General features: G+C 41.0%; 1 protein-coding gene across 1 annotated transcript in view; it reads right to left on the bottom strand.

Moving 5' to 3' along the window:
* Positions 1–1,829: 1,829 nt before the first annotated feature.
* Positions 1,830–20,919, bottom strand: part of ST7L (suppression of tumorigenicity 7 like) — a 76,518-nt gene continuing 57,428 nt past the window's right edge. Inside the window, exon 15 of the mRNA XM_051993016.1 lies at positions 1,830–2,026. Within this exon, the coding sequence (XP_051848976.1) occupies positions 2,012–2,026 (15 nt within the window). The 3' untranslated portion in view covers positions 1,830–2,011. The remainder of the gene's footprint in view (positions 2,027–20,919) is intronic.

Raw genomic sequence — 20,919 nt, 5'->3', positions numbered from 1 at the left:
CCAGTGGCGGGGGAAGGAGGGCGGCCGGCGGGCGGAGGGAGTTTGCTCCCCATCCCCGGGAAGCCGTCAGCCTCCAATTCTGCGGCCAAATTACCGCAGCGGAGAACAATGCTGCGCATTCCTGAGCGGGTCGGCGGGACCCCGGGCTCCCGGGCCTCGGGCAGAGAGGTGCCAGACACAGAGAGCTCCGAAAGCGAGCCTGCGGGGCCGCCCCCCGGGGCGGCTTCGCGTTACACAGGCAGCCGCTCTCCCCTGCTTATGGATGGCTCCCGCCGCGGCCTCTGCCCCCGGCCTCCCGAGGGGGAACGCCCGCGGCTGCTCCGAAAGGATCTCAGCGCACGGCGGGGGGCAGGAGGAGGGCAAGGTGCTGCCCCCCGGGCCCCTGCACACACCCACACTCGGAGGTGGCCGTATGGACACACCCCCCCACACCCCTCCAGGCGGCCGCATGCACATCCACGTCCTCGCGTACAGAAGCCCACGAGGTATCATTGCCGCCTGCCCACCGCAGTAATCTTGGATGGAGATAAGATACAGAAAAGGAAAAGGGCCGTTCGACTTCAATCAGACCCTACCAAAGCAGCCATACCAACAACAGAGCCCGGTCCCGGCCAAGAGATGACTTAGATCTTTAAAATGTTACATTATCAAGATGCAGGCAGTTATTTTTAGAGTGACTAGTGCATTCCAGCTGGGGTTTGTGTGTGTTTTGGGGAGGAGATAGGGAAGGGAGGGGGTAGAGGAGGAGAGGTGGGTGGTGGAGGAGGAAGGAGGAAAGGAAATGGGAAGGTGGGGGGAGTGGGGAGCCGAGGAGAATTACCACCCAAGCAGAGCAGCAGAGGCCCAACTGCATCTCATCGTTGGCGCGTGCTGGGAGACAAGTGCGACGCGTGCCCCGGGATGGGGACTGCAGGGCTGGACATGTTGTAAATAAACAGTGGGGCGAGTGGAAGGGCGGCTCATCTTTTATAGCTGCCTCTCCAAAGCTTGGGCCTCTGCAGTCACCCTAAAGCTGGTGACAGAGATTTAATGGGTCTGTAGTTTTCCAAAGGCTGTCGGCCTCAAAATTCTTATAGGGACCCAAGAGCTCAGGCAGAGACCCTGAAGGAGGATGGACAGTGGACTTTCCCCGCCTAACTTTGAGTTAGACTGTGTGAAAAATGAAAATCCAAGTCTATTCTCTTCCAAAGGCTGGAAGATGTCGGTAACAAATACCATGCTAGCTCCCAGCCCCAATATCCAAAGGATCAGAAGGAGAAAATAATTCCAAGTTCACCTCTCTATTTCCCCTTCAGGGGTTCAATTACTTGTGTGAGCATATCTCTAGAGAATCAGAGAATTCATTCCTGGCTTTGGCTCTGTGGTCCAACCTCTCTCCCCTGTCCTGATTTAAGTCCCCGTTGGGCACGAGTCAGCCACCGGCTTCCTGCACTCCCACCCAGCCCCACCTCTTGGCTGAATCCACAGACTATATCTCCTTTTTTTTTTTTTTAAGATCATAACATACTTTTCTCTTTATTTTATTGTTATTATTTTTTGCCAAGGCAATTGGGGTTAACTTACTTGCCTAGGGTCACACAGCTAGGAAGTGTTAAGTGCCCAGACTATATCTCCTGATCACCATCCCTTCAATTCGTCCTCAGCTGCCTTGGTGAGACTTTCCCTAATCTTTTCAAAACCTTCAGCACTTGGAGGCTTCTCACACTGTTAATTCACAGAGACTTCTAAGACCAGACCAAAGTGAAGGAAATGCATGGACACAAGCCTTTACAAAATCTGCAAGACCGTAGTTGGAACTAGTGAGCAAAGAGACCTTTCCACGCCAGATATAGTAATACTGAACCTGGTGACCGGACTTTTATTCTCACATCGACTCATAATATCGGGGTCAGAATAGGCTCCATGGACAAAAAATGAACTTTACTTCATGCTGGCAAAAGAAAGGCGATAATGTCCACAACTGAGACACCAGCAGGCCAACTCCCAAGACGGGGTAGGTCCAAGAAAAGATTCAGAATGTGCAATCCTGCATTGGTAAGAGAAAGATCAAAGATTACAGAGTCTCACAATTAAGGATTACAGGTACTGGAGTCTCAGCACCTTTGAAATCAGGATTAAATCCAAGTTAGTGTGGAAGGCACTGGGCCAGTTCTCCACATGAGAGTATCTAAATACAATCTATATCAAAAAATGAATTTGGGTTTCTTTTGAATATCTCCCTCGCACTACTGCATCATTCTTTCCCGAAACATCATTGTTCAAGACTCTCCATAGATACCTCTTTTGGTTGTTGTTCTGCTAATGGAGAATATGTAGTCCATTGGCATGGACTAGCCTCTATATTAGAGGCTTTTAAATTCGTTCAAGATTTTCTTAAGGCCTTTATTTTAGGTCACTGGGATAGGAAATAGTAATGGGAACAAGTATGCTCAGAAACAGTTTTGTCACTGGCTAAGCAAAATCTATCTATTAGCTGTTATGGTGCAGTGGTGGGCTCTTTGGTCTGCCATAAGGTAAAAAGAGGCTACTGGATACAAAGTCTTTTCATTCACTTGCACAGATAAATCCGGACAATGTTATCTCTTATGTAGACTGCCAATTATGGATCAAAAGAAAAATAGTAACTAAAAGGGAGAAAAATGAGTACTTTCATTTACCTTCCCAATTCTACCCTTACCCCACCCCCAATTGTGGATGAAGAAGAAGCTCGTTAATCAAAGCCTGAGGATGCTTCTTTTGGGCTTTGGATCTCCAGCCTTGGCTAAGAGGCAAATACCTCATTCAAAAAGTCTACCTGTACGAGGGGCTCCCTCCAGCCCCTCCCCCACAAATCCTGGTTTTGTGGTCCATCCATCTTGGCTTTCTCCCCAACCTCCCCCCAACCTCCCCCGAGCTCCACATGTGGGTTTAGGAGCCATCATCTGAAGAATTCTTTCGCTCACCTCCTGCATAGCAGCATGGCCCCATAAGGCTGCGAACCAGATGGAGGGGATAAAAGCCTGAGGTCATGGCTTCTTGCAAGCCATTTTTTCTTAAACTAACCCTGACTCTTAGGAAAAAAAAAAAAAAAAGGCCGAGCTGGGGTGGGGCCGGTGGAACTGATGACTAAGGCGGCAGTGACTTTAGAAGTCTTGTAATCAGAAAAGAGATGGTGAACTTGGCTTTCCCCACAAGTTTCCCCACCCTCGCCTCCACCCCCACCCCCATCTCCCCCTTGTGCTTCTCCAAGGTGTCAGGGTGGAATGCAGAGATTAAGTCCAACCACAGGGTTAAAACCTTCTCAGTTGCTGGGACCCACTCAGCAGGCTGCCACACACATGCTGGACTGGAGGCTGAGCCCTGAATCTACTCCTTCATTCTCTGGAAACACAATGAAGCAGGAGAAGAGAGGCTGGAGATGAAGGGGGGCAAAGATTGGGCAGGAATTCAAGAGATCCCTGAAGGACCTTTCGCATGTCTGCATGAAAGAAACTCCTGCCGGACATCAGGCCATCAGTGATACTAACTACCCATAGCCTCCTTCGAGGTGCTGCGGGAAGGATAAAGGGATAAAATTCACATTTCCCACTGCAGGTGATGAGGGGGTTTCCTCATATGGTAGTTGGGAGGAAAGTGCTGTGTAAACTGTCAAGTACAATGTGAATGTGAGCTATTATTGTTGGAAGCTCAGTCTGCTGGGGTTAAAGGGCTCACTCAAGAACCCTCCAAGAAACTAGAGAAATGAGGACATTTCAGCTTGGAGTATGTGACTTGGCCACAGCCATACAACTTTAATAAGTGATGGAGGCCAGGTTTCTCCAGACTATTGGGAAACACAGAGTGCCATCATGCAAACCCGGCCACGGAATGTCAGGAAGAATAGCAATGAGACAGAGAATATCCACTGCCGCAAAGGGACCAGGACACAGGCCCGCTCTACAGGTGGCTCACTGCTCCCCCACACTCCCCCTGCAGCCCCACACTTCCCAGGCCACTGCTGCACCCATGGGGAGAAAGACTAGTACAGGAGGAAACCATGAAAATTAGAACTGATCCTAGAAACCCGACAGACCAGGCAGGTCTAGAATAGAACCCAGAATAAGCATCAGAAGGAACCTCAGAAAGGCCATTTCAGTCCCTCCTTGTACAGATAACACAGACAAATTAAGTGCCTTGTCCAGAATGATACTGTGAGAATCTGGAGTCTTCCCAACTCCCAGTCCAGTGTGATATACACTACACCAAGCTGCCTCTCCTGGTGGGTAGAAGAAAGCTTACTCTTTGGGGGACAGCAGAATTATCCAGACACTGAAGTTTTCGGAGTTTTCCTTATGAGTTAGAGATTTTTTTTTTTTTTTAGATACTAACAACATTGTACCAAGATCCGTGGGTTGGAAGGGATGGTCTAATACTAGTGTTGATCAGTAAATACTTTAAGTCACCTAAAGGAAACCATAAGGATGAATTGTGTGCTGTGGATGTAGGGCATTTTTATCTAAGTATTTAAGAGACTGAAGCCTGTGGAAAGTTGGGGGTGGGGAATGGAAAGGGAATGAGCATTTACATAGCACCCACACCAGCCAAGGACTGTGCTTGGGTGCTTTACAAATAGCATCTCACTTGAGCCTCACAGCAACCCTGGGAGGTAAGTGCTGATTATTATTATTCTTTCCATTTTACAGTTGAGGAAACTGAGGCAAAAAGAGATTAAGGGCTTGGTTAGGGTCAGTTAGTGCCTGAAGCTGTATCCGAATTCACCTCTTCCTGACTCCAGGTCCAGTGCTCTCTCCACTGCACTCTCTAAATGCTAAAAGAAAAAGTCAGATGGTCACTAGGTCAGTCAGAAGAGGTTACCAGAAGAAAAGAGACATCAGAAACTAGAAGTGTTCCATCAAAAGCTACGGGACCACTTGGAGGGAACAGTGTAGAAGACTGAACTAGGTCCCTTCCAACTTGTGTTCAGAGATGGAGGATGGGAAGTGGGCAGCTGGGGATAGGAGGAAAACTCATACTTCTGCTCCAAGCCCTCTGGTCTCTTATATTCCCCGAAATAACCACAGACAGCTATTTCTCAAACTGTTTTCATACTTCGTAACAGAACACAGTAATTGGGACCAACTAAAGTGTTCTGGAGTCCTCGATGGATCTAAGGAGAACCACTATAGTCTCTCCCTGGCTGCCACTTTCCTCAAGTGTATGGATATGACAGGAGTGGTGAAGAATCATTGTCTTTCTGTTCTTTTTACCTATTTCAGTCATAGAACATGGTAGGGGAGGAAACCCAACCACTTAACAGTGACAGACTCTCATGACCAAACCATTTGCCAGGATCATCTTAGCCTTTTTTTCTTTAGGCAATTTAATAAGAGGTGATTTCTGAAGCCCCTCACAAAAATCAAGCAGAAGGTTTTATGCTGAGCCACGACAGAATTGAGAATATTGAATTCATTAAGAAGCATGTTTCAGGTTGCACTGTAATTTCCCTGTGTAATATAAGCCCATGGAATCTGACATAAGCTGATTGCTCATGCTGGTTATTTTATTTGCATTTCTGAATGGAAGGGATTTCAATACTCATAAAATATCTACCTGACTTATTATTCTTTGCTATTCCTCCCAGAGCAGCTGTTCTAAAATAGACACACAGACAGGAGTCTCAACTTGTACAACTGGTTAAGTGACCAAAAAAAAAAAAAAAAAAAAAAGGTTATTGCTGAAAAGCAATTAAAAAATTCAATATGAAGCCTGAGGCCAAACAAAGGCTATGGTTACTCCCAATTCCATTAGAAAGATAAAAGCCCAGGAAAAAGACCAAGTCTGAGTAAGGAATCTCATTCTCTTTCCTGAGTAGTATCCTCAGGAATGCAGAGGTGGGGGGAAAAGGGGGTAGAGGTGGCTGGAAGACCCTCCCAATGCCAAGCAAAGCTGCCTTTGTCCCCCCCTTGACTTTACCATAACACCAAACTGTCTGAATATCTATATTATCATTTTTCTCACCCTTCCATATGTCCACTCATTTTGGTATAAATTTTTTCCTAAATCAGATCTTTTGGGCTAAGCATCAGATTATGGTATTAGAAAGTTAATGCTGAAAGGGATTTTTGAGGTTCCTTTTCTAGCCTTTTTCTATTGCAGACGAAGATATTGAGGGCCAGAAGTGAAGCAACCTGCCCAAAGTAGGCCAGGAGCCTGGGATCCTCTGTCTCCAGACTGACAGCTATGCTGCCTTAGAGAGACTGGAGTCCATTGAGATGGTCCAGAAAATGTGACTTTGCCAAAATCAGTACCAGAGATAGGATTCCAAACCAGTTCTTTGGACTCAACTCCCCAGCCCTTCCCCTTCTGTTCCACTGCCTCCTCAAATGAGCAACCTTTCCCTTAAAATGTTCACAACACTTTGGTTTAATCTTCTTTTACATCACTTTTAGTTATATCACATTATCTTACAATCAGCACAGCTCAATTTATAGGATTACTATTTTCATGCAACCACAGGACTCCCTAGTAGACTGACAAGCTCTCTGAGGTCAGATTCTCTTAATCTTTGTCTCCTCGATGACTAACATAATACTTTACATTTAGAAGACATTGTTTTGTACTTCTAGATTGTTAAAAGAAGGCTATTTCACAATCAATATTAAGTGTAATAAAAAAAATTATAAACTAGGTGGTTGACCTACCACTTTCACAGTTTACTCAAATTGTTTCATTTATTTTCTAAGAGGACTTTACTTGTCATTGTTAACTTCTAAGCCAGCTGCAAACATGACAGCATTTCAATCAATCAATAAGCATTTATTACATGCTTACTATGTGCCAGAGACTAGTCTAAGTAATGGGGATACAAAGAAAAGTAAAAAATAAAATAAATTTTTTTTTAAAGCCTATCTTCAAAGAGCTTGTGTTCCAATGGGAAAGACAATCTAGACATAAATATAAGTCTGGAATACAGAGGCTAGATAAATAGGAAATGCCAGGTTATAAAAAACTTTAAATGATAAAGGTATTTATTAGATCCTAGGAATTTAATAGGTAGCCACTGGGGTTTATTTCACTTAGAATGATTTTTTTAGCTTTCAACTATCACTCAATCATCAAGTATCTATTAATAATAATAATAATTTATATATCATCTTAAAGATTGCAAAACACTTCATTATGTGAATTTATTTGATGCTCACAATAACCCTATATGGAAGGTTATCATCATATTCATTTATAGATGAGGACAATGAGGCTGAAAAGGAACTTAATCGGGTCATAATCTGTAGCATTCACACTTAGGTCTCTACCTCTAGGTTCAACATTCCATCCATTGTACCATCTTGGCACTGAACAAGAAGTACAAAGAATAAGACGAGCCCTACAACATAAAGAGTTTCCTTTCTAATGAGGTAGAAAGCAACAAGAACACATAAAATATAGAGCTCTTTGACCCAAAAATTCCATTTCTAGGCTTATCCTCCAAAGGGGACTACTGATTTAAAAAAAAATATGCCTATATAGCAGCACTTTTTGTGATAGCTAAGAATTGGAAAAAAGTAGACCCTGATGTTTTGAAAGACCGAAGGCAAATTCTCCAATTGATAAATAATGAAACCATATGAACAGGCAATTTTCAGATGAAGAAATTAAAACATTTTCTAGTTATAAAAAAATGCCCTAAATCACTATTGCTCAGAAAAATGCAAATTAAGACAGCTCTGAGATACCACTACATACTTCTCAGATTGGCTAAAATGACAGGAAAATTTAATGATGAATTTTGGAGGGGGTATGGAAAACAGAGACACTAATGCATTGCTGGTGGGGTTGTGAACTGATCCAACCATTCTGGAATGCAATGTGGAATTATGCCCAAAGGGCTATCAAACTGTGCACACCCTTTGACCCAGTAGTGTTTCCATTGGGTCTGTGTTAAGGACCATGCCTAAGCGCACTGCAAGGGGCAGCCTCCACAGCTGTGAACATCTGAAGGCATTGCTAAGCAGTCTTTACTGACACAGGTGTTGCTTGTGGACCGGGAAAATAAACTGGGGGCAGAGAGAAGAAGAGAGAGGTCAGACAACACTAATGTCTCTCAGTCAGAGAGATCAGAGAACAGTAACTGCTCCTCAGTCTCCTTGAATCACCATCATTCTCTCACAAGAAGAGAAGAAAAGGTCTACCTAAAAAGTCCCTCTTACTGCTTTGTTTTACCTGGGAGTTACATATTGTGTATGTATCCCAAGAGATCATAAAGAAGGGAAAGGGACCCACATGTGCCAAAATGTTTGTGGCAGCCTTTTTTGTAGTGGCTAGGTATTGGAGAGTAGTGGATGCCCATCAGTTGGAGAATGGCTGAATAAATTGTGGTATATGAATGTTATGGAATATTATTTTTCTGTAAGAAATGACCAACAAGATGATTTTAGAGAGGTCTGGAGAGATTTACATGTGCTGATGTTAAGTGAAATGAGAAGACCAGGAGATCATTATATACTTCAACAACAATACTATATGATGATCAATTCTAATGGACACGGCTCTCTTCAACAATGAGATGATTCAGGCCAGTTCCAATAAACTTGTGATGGAGAGAGCCATTTGATCCCAGAGAGAGGACTGGGGGTGTGGATCACTCATTTTTTTGTTGTTCTTTGCTTGCATTTTGTTTTCTTTCTCATTTTTTTTTCCTTTTTGATCTGATTTTTTTTGTGCAACATGATAATTATGGAAATATGTACAGAAGATTTGTACATGTTTAACATATATTGGATTACTTGCTGTCTGGCGGAGAAAGTGAGGGAAGTTAGGGAGAAAAAAATTTGGAACACAAGGTTTTGCAAGAGTGAATGTTGAAAACTATCAATACTTGTATTTTGAAAATAAAAAGCTAAAAAAAAAAGACTAAAGGCAAAAGGAAAAGGGGATGGCAGAAGATGATAGACAGTATCATGGAAACAACAAATATGAATTTGGACAGACTTTGAGAAATAATAGAAGATAGAAAGGTCTGGTGTGTTGTGGTCTATGGAGTGATGAAGAGTTGGACATGACTAAATAACAACAGATGCCCATCAACTGGGGAATGACTAAACAACTTGTGGTTTATGAATGTAATGGAATGTTACTGTGCTCTAAGAAACAATGAATGGAATAAATATGGATACATCTATATAAACTTGATGCTGAGTGAAGTAAGCAAAGCTAAGCTGAAAGCATACACAATAACTAAAACAATATAAGTGAAAAGAACTACACACACACACACACACAAATCAAGTCAGTGAAATTATAAAAAAAAAGTAATAACAAAGAGGTATGAGAAGACCCTCCTACTTCACCCCTTTGCAGAGGCAGGAGGTCCACAAGTGTTATATATTGCACAAACTTTTAGATTTTTTCAAAATATTTATCAATTAAGGTCATTTTTTTCCCTCTGACTTCAAAACAAACAAACAAACACTATTTGTCTTTGAGATAGCTCTCTGGAAGAGGGACAGGAGAGACACTGGGGAAATAATGGTGATACAAAAACATACATGGTTAATAAGTGTTTGGATGAGCACTAGGAGAGACTTCAGGCAGAATGTAGCGTTCAAACAGTGTCTTAAAGGAATAGAAGAATTCCACGAATTGCAAGTTATAAGGAAGAAGAGCTTACTATGCACGGCCACCAGTGCAAAAGCATGTCAGGAGGAATTTTGAAGGTAGGAACAGTCTCTTTTTTGTACTTATATCCCTGGTGCTTAACACAGTTCCTGGTGTATTGTTGTTGCCCAGTCTTTCTCAGTTGTGTCCTCTCTTCATGATCCCATTTGGGATTTTCTTGGCAGAGATACTGGAATGTTTGCCATTTCCTTCTCCAGCTCATTTTACAGATGAGGAAACTGAAGCACACTTAAGTGACTTGCCCAGGGTCACATATAGTAAGTATCTGAGGTCACATTTAAACTCAAGTCCTCCTGACCCGGCCAGCACTCTATTCACTGGGCAGACTAGCTGCCCACCTGGCATCCATAACTGCTTTGTCATTCATTCATTCACTGTGCACATCTCTGTTGCTTTTTGAATTGTCCGTCACTTTGAATCTTTGGAGACGTGGGTATTTATGATTTGCCATCATTTAACTGAGTTACAATTGACATTGAAAAGATGCGTGAATTGAGCTGGATGGACCCCGAGATCCTTTCCAACTCTCCAATTCTGCAAATGGCTTGCATTTCCCGTTTGGATGGCTAGGCTGATCCCTTCCGAATCGCCCAACTTTCCCTGCCCTCCAGGGGCTTATTTCCTCCAGGAGGGAAATTGTATAAGCAGGATGACAAACACAGGGTAACTGGAGGAGGGAAAGAGGGCACCCACAGAGGAAGACCTCACATGTAATCACAGTTAAAAAGCAGGTAGGGTGGGACAGTCAAAAAAACGAGCATGAATTGAGGCTCTCTTAAGAAAGACGGAAGATGTCGGTCTCATGATTCTTTGCCCTGGCCAGATCACATCTCAAGTATTTTTATTAGATTCTGAGAGCCATCTTTGATACAGAAATCAGTGACCCTGAAGAATAAGAAATGAGAGTACAAGGACGAAGGGCTTCCAGATAACGCCATACCAGAATCTCCCGAAAAAGAGGACATCAGGGGACACATGAAGATTGTCCACATAAAGGTAGTTTTGGGAAGGAGAGAATTAGCAACTGGGAGATCAGGAAAGCCTGTAAAAAGTGGCACAAAAGTGGAGTCTTGAAGGAAATTGGAGACCTCAAAAGGCACGGGCCCAGAGAGCAAGGGCACTGTGTGTGGGGCCATACGACTGGATCACAGAATCTGAGAAAGCAAGGACAGTCGCAGTAGACTGGAGAGGTAGAAAGGGGCTGCATTATAAAAAGCTTTAAATGCCAAGCAGATGGGCTTATCTTTGATCCTAGAGATAATAGGGAGCAACTGGAATTTAATGAGGAAGGAAGGAAGGCTGCTGTACTTTATGAAAATCACTTTTCAGGCCATGAAGGGGAGTGACAGGAGTAAAAATGGCTTGAGCCAGGGAGACTATACAGGAGACTAATAAATTTAGTCCAGGCCTGAAGTGATGAATATCTGAAATAGGGTCTTGGCTGTGGGATGCAGAAGGAAAATGTATGTGAGAGATATTATGGGAGTAGGAAGAAAAGGAGAAAGAATTTATGAAGCACCTATTATGTGCCAGGCACTGTGTTAAATGCTTTACAAATATTCTCATTTGAGCCTCCCAACAACCTTATTATTCCTATTTTGTTGTCATTCAGTAGTATCTGACTTAGGATCCTTTTCTTTTCTTTTTTTTTTTTCCCCCCCTTTGGGCAGAGACACTGAAGCAATTTGCCATTTCCTTCTCCAGATCATTCTAAATATGAGGAAACTGAGACAAGCAGGATTAAGTAACTTATCCAGGCTCACACAGTTAGTGTTTGGGTCTGGATTTAAACTCATTTTCCTGACTCCAGACCTTGTGCTCTACCCACTGCATCACCTAACTGCCCCTCTCCCCAGATTTGTTGTTCAGTCATTTTTCAGTGGTATCTGATTGTTCAAGACCCTGTTTGATTTTCTTGGGGTGATATGCCATTTCCTTCTCCACCTCATTTTACAGATGAGGAAACTGAAGCAAACAGGATTAAATGACTTGCCCAGGATCACACATCTAATAAGGAACTGAGGCTAGATCTGAACTTTAGATTCTTTTAGATGCTGCACTTTATCTGTTATGCTATGGGTTTAGTTTTTATTTCTATGAAGACTCTGAGATCTCTATATCCAAACCTAATTCCCCTCTCACCTCACCCCTGTGAGCTCTACTTCTACTTTATCAACTTCCTAGTCAATGTTTAGAACTGGAGGCAAAATCAGATCTCATTCTCTTTTCCCCAAAATCCACCTCTCTTTCAAATTAGGCTCTTTCTAAATACTCAAGTCTGAAGCTTCAGTCATTCTCAATTCCTTCCTCACTTTTCTCCACCCTATACATCCAACCAGTTGCCAAGTCTTGTTTCTCTGTTTCCACAACATCTCTTGCATATATACAGCAACCACCCCATATGAAGCAATTCTCATTTCTTATCTGGACTATTGCAATAACCTCCTTATTGGTTGTCTCAATTTTCTCACCTTTCCAACCTACTCTGAACATTTCTACTCATGTGACACTCCTAAAGGTCTGACCATCTCAGACTCTGTTCAATAACCTCCAGTGATTCCTTATTCCCTACAGGATCCAAGTACAGCCCTGTTCCATCCAACCTTTTCAGTCTTATTGGGTAACTGTCCTCATCCTGTCCTCTTTAGTCTCGCTGCTTCTTCACATACAACAGTCTCTCCTCCATGACTCTACGCTGGCTATCCTCAGCCCTACCCTCATGCCTGGAATGCGCTCCCTTCCTCACCTCTGCAAACCTCTTACAATTTCTAGTTTCCCTCAATGCTCAGTTAAGCACCATCTTCTATATCAGTGAAATCAAACTTACATAGAAATAGATCTCTGCTGGTTGTATATTGACTTAGAATACCACATATTAACATCATTTATATTATGCTGAATTTCTATTTATTTTACCAATCATTTCCTAATTATTTTTAAATCTGGTTCATCATCCTGATTTTGATACCTAGTCTACACAAAATCTTTCCTGTTGTCTCAGCTGCTTTCTTTCTCCAATTATTTTATATTTATTTGCATATATCATATATATCTATGCTGCCCCCCCTTTCTTATTAAAAATGTTATTTATATATAGAAACTTAAGTTTTTGCCTTGTCATTATGTCCTCAATTGCTAGTACAATGCTTGGCACATAGTAAATGCTCAATAAAAGGTTTGTTGATTAATTTTTCATTTTTTAATTTTTAATTTTTTTTATTATAGCTTTTTATTTACAAGATATATGCATTGGTCATTTTTCAGCATTGACAATTGCAAAACCTTTTGTTCCAATTTTTCCCCTCCTTCCCCCCTCCTCTTCCCCCAGATAGCAGGTAGACCAATACATGTTAAATATGGTAAAATATATGTTAAATACAATATATGTATACATGTCCATACAGTTATTTTGCTGCATAAGAAGAATCAGACTTTGATATAATGTACCTGTGAAGGAAATAAAAAATGCAGGCGGACAAAAACAGAGGGAGTGGAAATGTTTTGTTGTGGTCCACACTCATTTCCCAGAGTTCTTTTGCTGGGGTAACTGATTCTATTCATTATTGAACAAATGGAACTGATTGGTTCATCTCATTGTTGAAGAGGGCCACTCCATCAGAATTGATAGTCATATAGTATTGTTGTTGAAGTATTTAATGATCTCCTGGTCCTGCACATTTTACTCAGCAATTAATTAATTTTTCAGGAAAACTTTTGGTATTATTGATCTAACTTCCTATGAGCCCAATTTTATATCTTCTTCTTCTAAGATTGCTCAATCTATCCCACAAATATAGGTAACTTCTCTCCTTTTGCTCTTCTTCCTGCAAATTTTCCTTTTTAAAATCACAGCTTGAAATTTACTTCTTTTATCTCCAAGATTCTCAAGTCCAATATAATATTCTATTTGCTCAGTTTCTGTAAAATTGTATTTGATTACAGGTTTGACACATTACTGCTACTGGACTTTAAACTCCTTCAGGGCGGGAAGCATTCCTATTCTTTCATATGACTCTAAAGTACATGATGTTAGGCTTGTACCTAGTAGACCAGTCAGGACTTATTTACTGCCTTGGTCCAAATATATTTTTAAGTACTCCTAGGGTAACAGAACAGAAAAATAATTTGGTGTTCCAGTGATCTAGAAAATAATCCTTTTTTTCCCCCAGGGATACTAAAGCAGGCAGAAGTTACTGTGCCAAATTCAGTTGGGCAAAGAGAGTAAGGGAAAGAGATGCTTCAGTAGATTAAGCAACACATCTTAACACATCTTCTTATGGATAGTGTTCTTCAGGGTAAGCAACAGAAGAAGCAGTTCTGACATTAGCAATTTTTAAGCTTGAAAATTCCTCGTCACTCTCACACACATGGTCCAGTCACAATCTACAACAGCCAGTGTGAACTAGACCATAATCTTGACTTCTCAGGCTGTATCCCATAAATGTAGTACTATTTCAATTTGAAGGAAGCAAAGGTGACCCTTATTTCCTATAATATTTATATTTAACCATAAGGAATACAAACATATGAAATGGAAACATGGCAACAAATATAAAAATTATTGTGCAAGGTTTCTGTCCTGGAGCAGTGAGTCTGACACTTTACTATATATTCTCAATCTCTACAGGGATAGGAAACTTTATCATGTACTACTTATTTAAAGATAAAGTTCACCCAAGTGGTAGTAACTATGAAAACCTTTCATGATGACTGGATGAACATGGGAAAACATTCATCCTGAGTCCTGTTCTTTCATAGGAATCTCAATAGTATAATTCTTGAAAAGGAGAGGTCCCAGGGAATGCTGATTGACTTCCTGGATCATTATGCCTTAGTGGGTGATATCACACAAAGGAAGCTGGGATATGGAAAGAAACATTTGAAAATAGCTTAACTTCTGTTAAGCTAAGATAGATGTAAAAAGAACAGTGTACGGGTGACCAGAACTCATCTAGTCTAATAGCACCATTTTACAGACAGGAGATGAGGTGATTTGCTTAAGATCGCACCGCTTGCAGTGACAGAACAACTAGGTCCCAGATCCCCTGCCTCTAAATCTGTCCTACAAGTCACTTCATGCAAGGAAGGGATGTTCTAGGACTATGATGCTATTCTATTTTAGACAGCACAAGGCTTATGAATTTAGCAACACTCTAAAAACAGTCTGAAAATGAATGAAGATCAAGACTCTTGTGTGACAGCTTAAACATTGAAGAGACATCTCTCCTTTCCTGTCCCCTTGCAATACACAAACCCACCCTTCTGGCCACAGACCTAAAAGAACCACAGAAGAGTATCTCTTCAGGTATTCAAGCCCACAAATTGAAGGTTCTACATGGTGGACTTTATGTTTTGTTTTTTTTTCCTTCAAAGCATTACAATAGCTACAGTATATGGCTCCCAAATTAATAAGAAAATCCTTCAAAGTGAGGGTTCAATTGAATAAGAATCCCTGGGCTCTCAAGAAGTGAAAAAAGAACCCAAAGGGGTCAGCGTCAAATAAAAAAAAATCCTGCCAATTTTTATCTGAGGGCAAGGTTTTGACTTGGAGGCTCCTCAGCAACCAAGGCCAAATTACATGTAAGATTAGCAAAGCCTCTGTATCCATGTTCCAGTAGAACATTCTTCTATTTCATTGTATTTAGAAAAGAAAAAAAATTAGTGATGGATTTATCAGCCAAGAACTAACACTCAAGTCTGAATGGTCTCTAACACCTATGAACTAAAACTTAATTGTGAAGGGACTGCCAGGAAACAGAAACTTCAGTCCAGGGGCTTTAGCAGGGGAATCGGTATCTTAGGCTATCTGAGCTGAGGACAAGGGCTGGCACATTCCCAACGAGGAATAACTGAAAAGTGTGAAAGAGTACTCCCTAGTTTCCTGACATACTCTGTTCTCTGGAGGGATAGGTTCTTTCTTGGAACATCACCCAAATGCTATGCTGACGAAGCTTAGTTAAACCACACCTGTTCTATGCTTTGAACTGTATCAAAAGTTTTAAAATCCCAATCTATCCTCAATAATCCAGTCTGTGGAAGAGAGCAGAAGAGCATGGCCCACCTACCCAAGCAAAGTGACTTAAATTCTCTACCTGAGGGGACCACCTGAAGCGGGAGGATGTTTGCCTGAAGTAGCAGCCAGCCATCCAGACAGCTGGGAATGGGGTGATATTAATGTTGAGAAATCAAGAAGGGGCAGTTTCACTTTCAGCTCCAAACAATTCTGGTCTGGCTTAAGTCAGAGCAAATATCGTTACCATTTAACCTTTCCTTGAAGTTTCTTCTGCTTGAAGGAAGACACCTTGGGTTTCTCAACTGACAGCGCACCAACCTCTGTAATTATTCTTGACCTCTAAAAATCCCACTTTTGCAGCTAAGAATCATGAACTGCGATACTTAAGTCATCAGCAAAATTGCAAAACACCCCTGTCAAAGTTCTTCCCTTTTCATCAGGAAAAGGAGCATGCCCATACTGGAAGGGTAAGATAATTATTACTAAGAACCAGTAGTATTGGCATTTACACTTTAAGTTCTCATGCCAGATTCAGAACCACCTTTGTAAGCCTTGAAATTGCACAGGCAGGCCTTTGTGACTGATTCGTTAAACAAGAGGTGAATGGATAGAGATCATTGAAGATTAGTTATCAGAAAACACACCTAGAATTTTACCAGAAGCAGATTTATTTTGGTTCAGTAAAACCTATCCTTAAGTTTTCTTACAAGCTTTCCTTTCAGTCCCAAAAGTGGCAAAACTGAGGTTGAAACAGAAGACACATATTTTATACCTTAAGAAAAAAAAAAGGAAAAAAAAGGAAAACCACTTCAGAAAGTCAATCAGAGCGACAATAGAAATCCAACTTGAACCACCAAGAAACCAGTGGGTACATGTTTCTCCAGCCCTGCTTTTTCATTTTAGACCAAGAGTTGCTGAGTCCAATAAACTCCATAGAGTTGCACGAGTGTCTGTGATATAAATGACTGAATGGCATTCTTTCTTACAATTGTAAACCAGCAAGGACATGACTGAAATCAGACCTCTCTGCGGTTCTGAGGGCAGAAAAGCCAAGTTATTTTGCTTACTCTGCTGTAGTAACTTCTGCAAACAGACTTCTACTGTGAAGAATTCCCACAGCAACAAATTTGTTTGCCATTGGAAATTACATTCCTGATATCTGAATGCCTTTTCCATTCTTCTCATTTAATCCAACAAACATTTATTAAGCACCTACTGAACACAAAGCACTGGGAATGACAAGATAATTTTTAAAAGCCAAACAGTCCTTACCTTCAAGAAGCTCACGTTCTATATTAAAATATTCAAAGAGATAAACAAATGTATACATGAAATTTTCAGAGAGAGAGTGAGTGCTCTAAACCTCTAATTACTAGGTAGATGAAGAAAGGCTTCCTATAGGAAATAGCCTATGAGTTGAGCTTTAAAGAAGTTAGGAATTCTAACAGACAGAGAGGAGGGAGTACTTTCTGGGGGAGACAGTCTGATTAAGGTCTGGATACAGAAGGAAGAAAATAAACATTTATGAATCACCCACTATATATGACACTGTGCTAAGTACTTTACAAATATCTTACTTGATCCTCACACTAGCCCTATCATTTTTCCCATTTTACAATTAAGGACACTGAGGCAAGCAAAGGTTAAGCCTTATCCAGCATTACAGCTAGTAAGTACCTGAGGCTGGATAAGAACAGTGCTTTCACACTTTGCCACCTACCTGCCTCCATAGTCTATAAAGGAGATGAAACACCAGATTTGGAGAAATTAAGGAGGTCAGCTTGGATACCACGCAATGTGTGAAGGGGAGAAACATGAAATAGGCTAGAAAAATAATTCTGGAGCCAAATTGTGAAGGCCTTTCAACGTCAAACCGAGGAATTTGTGTTTTACTTGATGGCAATAGGGAGCAAGTGAATATTCTTAAGCAAGAAAGTATGTGCTCAAATGAGCTGTAACAGCATATTAGCAGCTGTTTAGAAAATGGACAGATAGAAAGCTGGAAACCCAATCAGAAAGCTGTCAAAATAGTCCAGGTGAGGAATAATAAGGGATAGAACAAAAGCAGTGACTATGTGTTTGAAAGAAGGGGATTATTCATTCTCTCCTTAAACTTGATTCCAAATTTGCCTTCCCTCCCTCCAACCTCCTGCAAGGCTTCCCTAATTAAGCTTTTATTTTTCATCCTTCCAACATTTCAATATTTGAAGGGCCATAGCCCTTCAAAAGTCAACCGACATTCCATGACCAAGGATATGTCTCATTACAGTTACAAAGATCAGAGGCTGCAAATTTTATTCTTAATTTTGTAAACAACTCAATTTACAGGTTCAGAAGCTTTAAGTTGTTCTATTCAATAAAACATTCAATGAGTGTCACTGATAGGCAAGAGTGGTAGAAGTGGAAGACATGGAGATGTATAAAAACTGTTCCTGTCCTCAAGGAACTTCTAATTACAGGTACACAAACAATTATAATATAATGCAGAAGGAGTTAGATGCCATAAAAGAGGAATAATTGAGATCCTTTGAGAGTACACAAATCTGATACACTTATTTGGATTGAGGAAAAACTTAATGGATGAGGAAGGGACTTTATGTTGAGCCTTAAAGGATGGGAAGAATTTCAAAACAAGTTGGGGGTGAGGACGCTAAAGGTGAGGAAAGACACATTCTAGACAGAAAGGGTAAAAAAAAAAAAAGCAAAGAAAGAGAAGCTAGACATAAGGGCCAATTCTTCTGAGAAATGAATAGTTCAATTTGTCTGGAATATGAAGGGGAGGTAGCAGGAAACAAGGCTGGAAAGTTAGGTTGGAAAAAGATTATGATGGAAGACTTTGAATTCCAGGCTGCATTTGTGTCATTATTTCATAAACATTAGGAAGCCACTCAAGTGTTATTATAAGCAAAGAAATGATTACACCTACGGTAGAGGAAGATTATTCTTGTCACAAAAGGAGAAAAGTTCTGGAGGAGACAGTCTGCAGTAGGGATATTGGTTACACAATGTACGCCTGAGTCATCTAGACTTTTACTCAGCACCTATGTGGGGGTCTCCTGTACTAAGGAAATGAGAGCACTGATCTCCAGCCACAAGCCTGGAGTGTCCCGTCCAGATCAAGATCTCGGGTCCTGTGGATTTTTTAGTGAAGCATGAGGTGAAGCCCTCTGCTGAGATGGGGTATCGTGGACAGCTTGGGAAGAGCAGAAATAAGAATAAAGGATGGGCTTGGAACAAGGTGGGTGAAGGTCAATTCAGGAAGTGAGAAGGCAGGTGATGGCAATAATCCAGGGTTATGGCCTAGAAAGCAGCAATAGAATGGGAGTACAAGGGACTCCAGGATAAGGGGCAGCTTAATGTTGAAATGGGTAACTCAAGAGTGAAGACTTTGAAGGGAAGAGAATGGAACCAAGAGATGGCCTAGAAAGTCAGGGAGTAATGAAGTGATTACAATTGTCCTAAATGGAGAGGAGGGAAAGGGTAACAGTGGGAATGGAAAGGAGGTAACATATAGGAGGTTGATGTATTAGTAGAGCTAGAAGGGATCTTAGTGCTCTAGGCCCCAGCTTCTTAATTAAGACTCTAGATGGGGCCTCAACAATGTGAGGGTTGCAAAATTATTATCTATTACCAGTAAATGTTTGATAAATACCTATTTTATAACTCTCTAAATGATATATATCTATATATCTAATTTCTTTAGAGAAGAGGTGTCATGAGTGGAAAAAGTTTAAGAAGCCCTGATCTAGTCCAAATCCCTAATTTTACAGATGAACCAACTCTGCCATAGGAAAGTTAAATGACTTTAGTCATTCAATTTATTAGTTAAATGACTTACCTAATATCATAATGTGAACTAGCTGATGTTGAACTTCATTTTTTAACTCCTGGTTTAGGGCTCTTTTGCATGTCACAAAACTCCCACCTCCCCACCCCACCCCCCAAAAAAAACCCAAACCCTCAAAAAGTGAGTATTGGGTCCAAGGAGAAGGAAAAATAAGAGGCATTTAAGAAAAATGTCAAAATCCAGAGAAGTAACAAGTTTATGGAAGAGGAAGAAGACTGAGTTGAATTTTTGGAACATGCTTAGTTTGAGGTGCTGTCACAATAGTGAGGTGGAGATGTCCAGCAAACAGAAATGCAAATGTGGAGCTTAGGAGAAGGGATACAGGTTCAGAAATACAAATCTAGGATATATCTCCACTGAGGGAATAGCTGAAAGCACAGGTGAAAGAGAATGCCAGGGGGGTTGAGGAAGATGCATCTCTGCACATATGGCAACAAACAGAATTTTTAGAAACACATTTGTGAATGGGAAGAGGAAAGGGAACCAGAAAAAGGAGATAAAAGACTGCTCAGAAATGCAGGAGAACCAGGAAAGCATAGTAACATGGAATAAAGCAGAAAAAGATTTTAATGAATATTAAGAGCTGCAAAGAGGTCAAGGACTGAGGACAATTAATAAAAGATAATTTTGGTGATCTGACCCCCAGTAGAACTAAGTTCTTTGAGGGCAGGAACTGCAAACTTTAAAAACAAAAAAGTGACTTTGTAAATGTAGTATTGGACTGTGACAGGTTTTCTGTATCCCCAGCACATAGCACAGTGCCTGGAACATTATAGACTCTTGATAATATGTTTATTGGTTGCTTAATGTTTGTTGAATGAATGTTACTGATGAATGTTCAGAGAGTAGCTTCAGTAAAGTTATAAGACAGAATCCCGGGTTATTTATACCTTCTGAATTCAATTCTCCCTGTGCAACAAGAAAACTGTTCGGTTCTGCTCACATATATTGTACCTAGGATGTACTGCAACCCATTCAACATGTGAAGGACTGCTTGCCATCTGGGGGAAGGGGTGGAGGGAGGGAGGGGAAAAATCGGAACAGAAGTGAATGCAAGGGATAATGCTGTAAAAAATTACCCTGGCATGCGTTCTATCAATAAAAAGTTATTAAAAAAAAAGTTATATGACAGAAATCAAGTGGAGACTATAGAGGCAGTAAATATATTTTACGTCTTGCAAGCTTTTGGCAAAAAAGGGGCAGTGGCCTGAAGGTATAACACTCCAAAAGATGGACTATTTTGTTTTATTTTTAATTTTTAAGGATAGGGGAGATCTATGGATATTTGTAAATAAAAAGGATCAAATGGAGAGATAGATTCTATTTCTAAGAAAGGGGATAACTAATAGGATAAAGTCCCAGAAAATACATTCAGGGATGGAATCAAAAACATAAGGAAATTACTTCTTCCTGAGACAATTAGGGA

The sequence above is a fragment of the Antechinus flavipes genome, chromosome 4 (genome assembly GCF_016432865.1).
Source record: "Antechinus flavipes isolate AdamAnt ecotype Samford, QLD, Australia chromosome 4, AdamAnt_v2, whole genome shotgun sequence".
Lineage (NCBI taxonomy): Eukaryota > Metazoa > Chordata > Mammalia > Dasyuromorphia > Dasyuridae > Antechinus > Antechinus flavipes.
The sequence above is the reverse complement of the archived record's forward strand: the minus strand, read 5'-3'. Positions and strand labels throughout refer to the sequence as shown.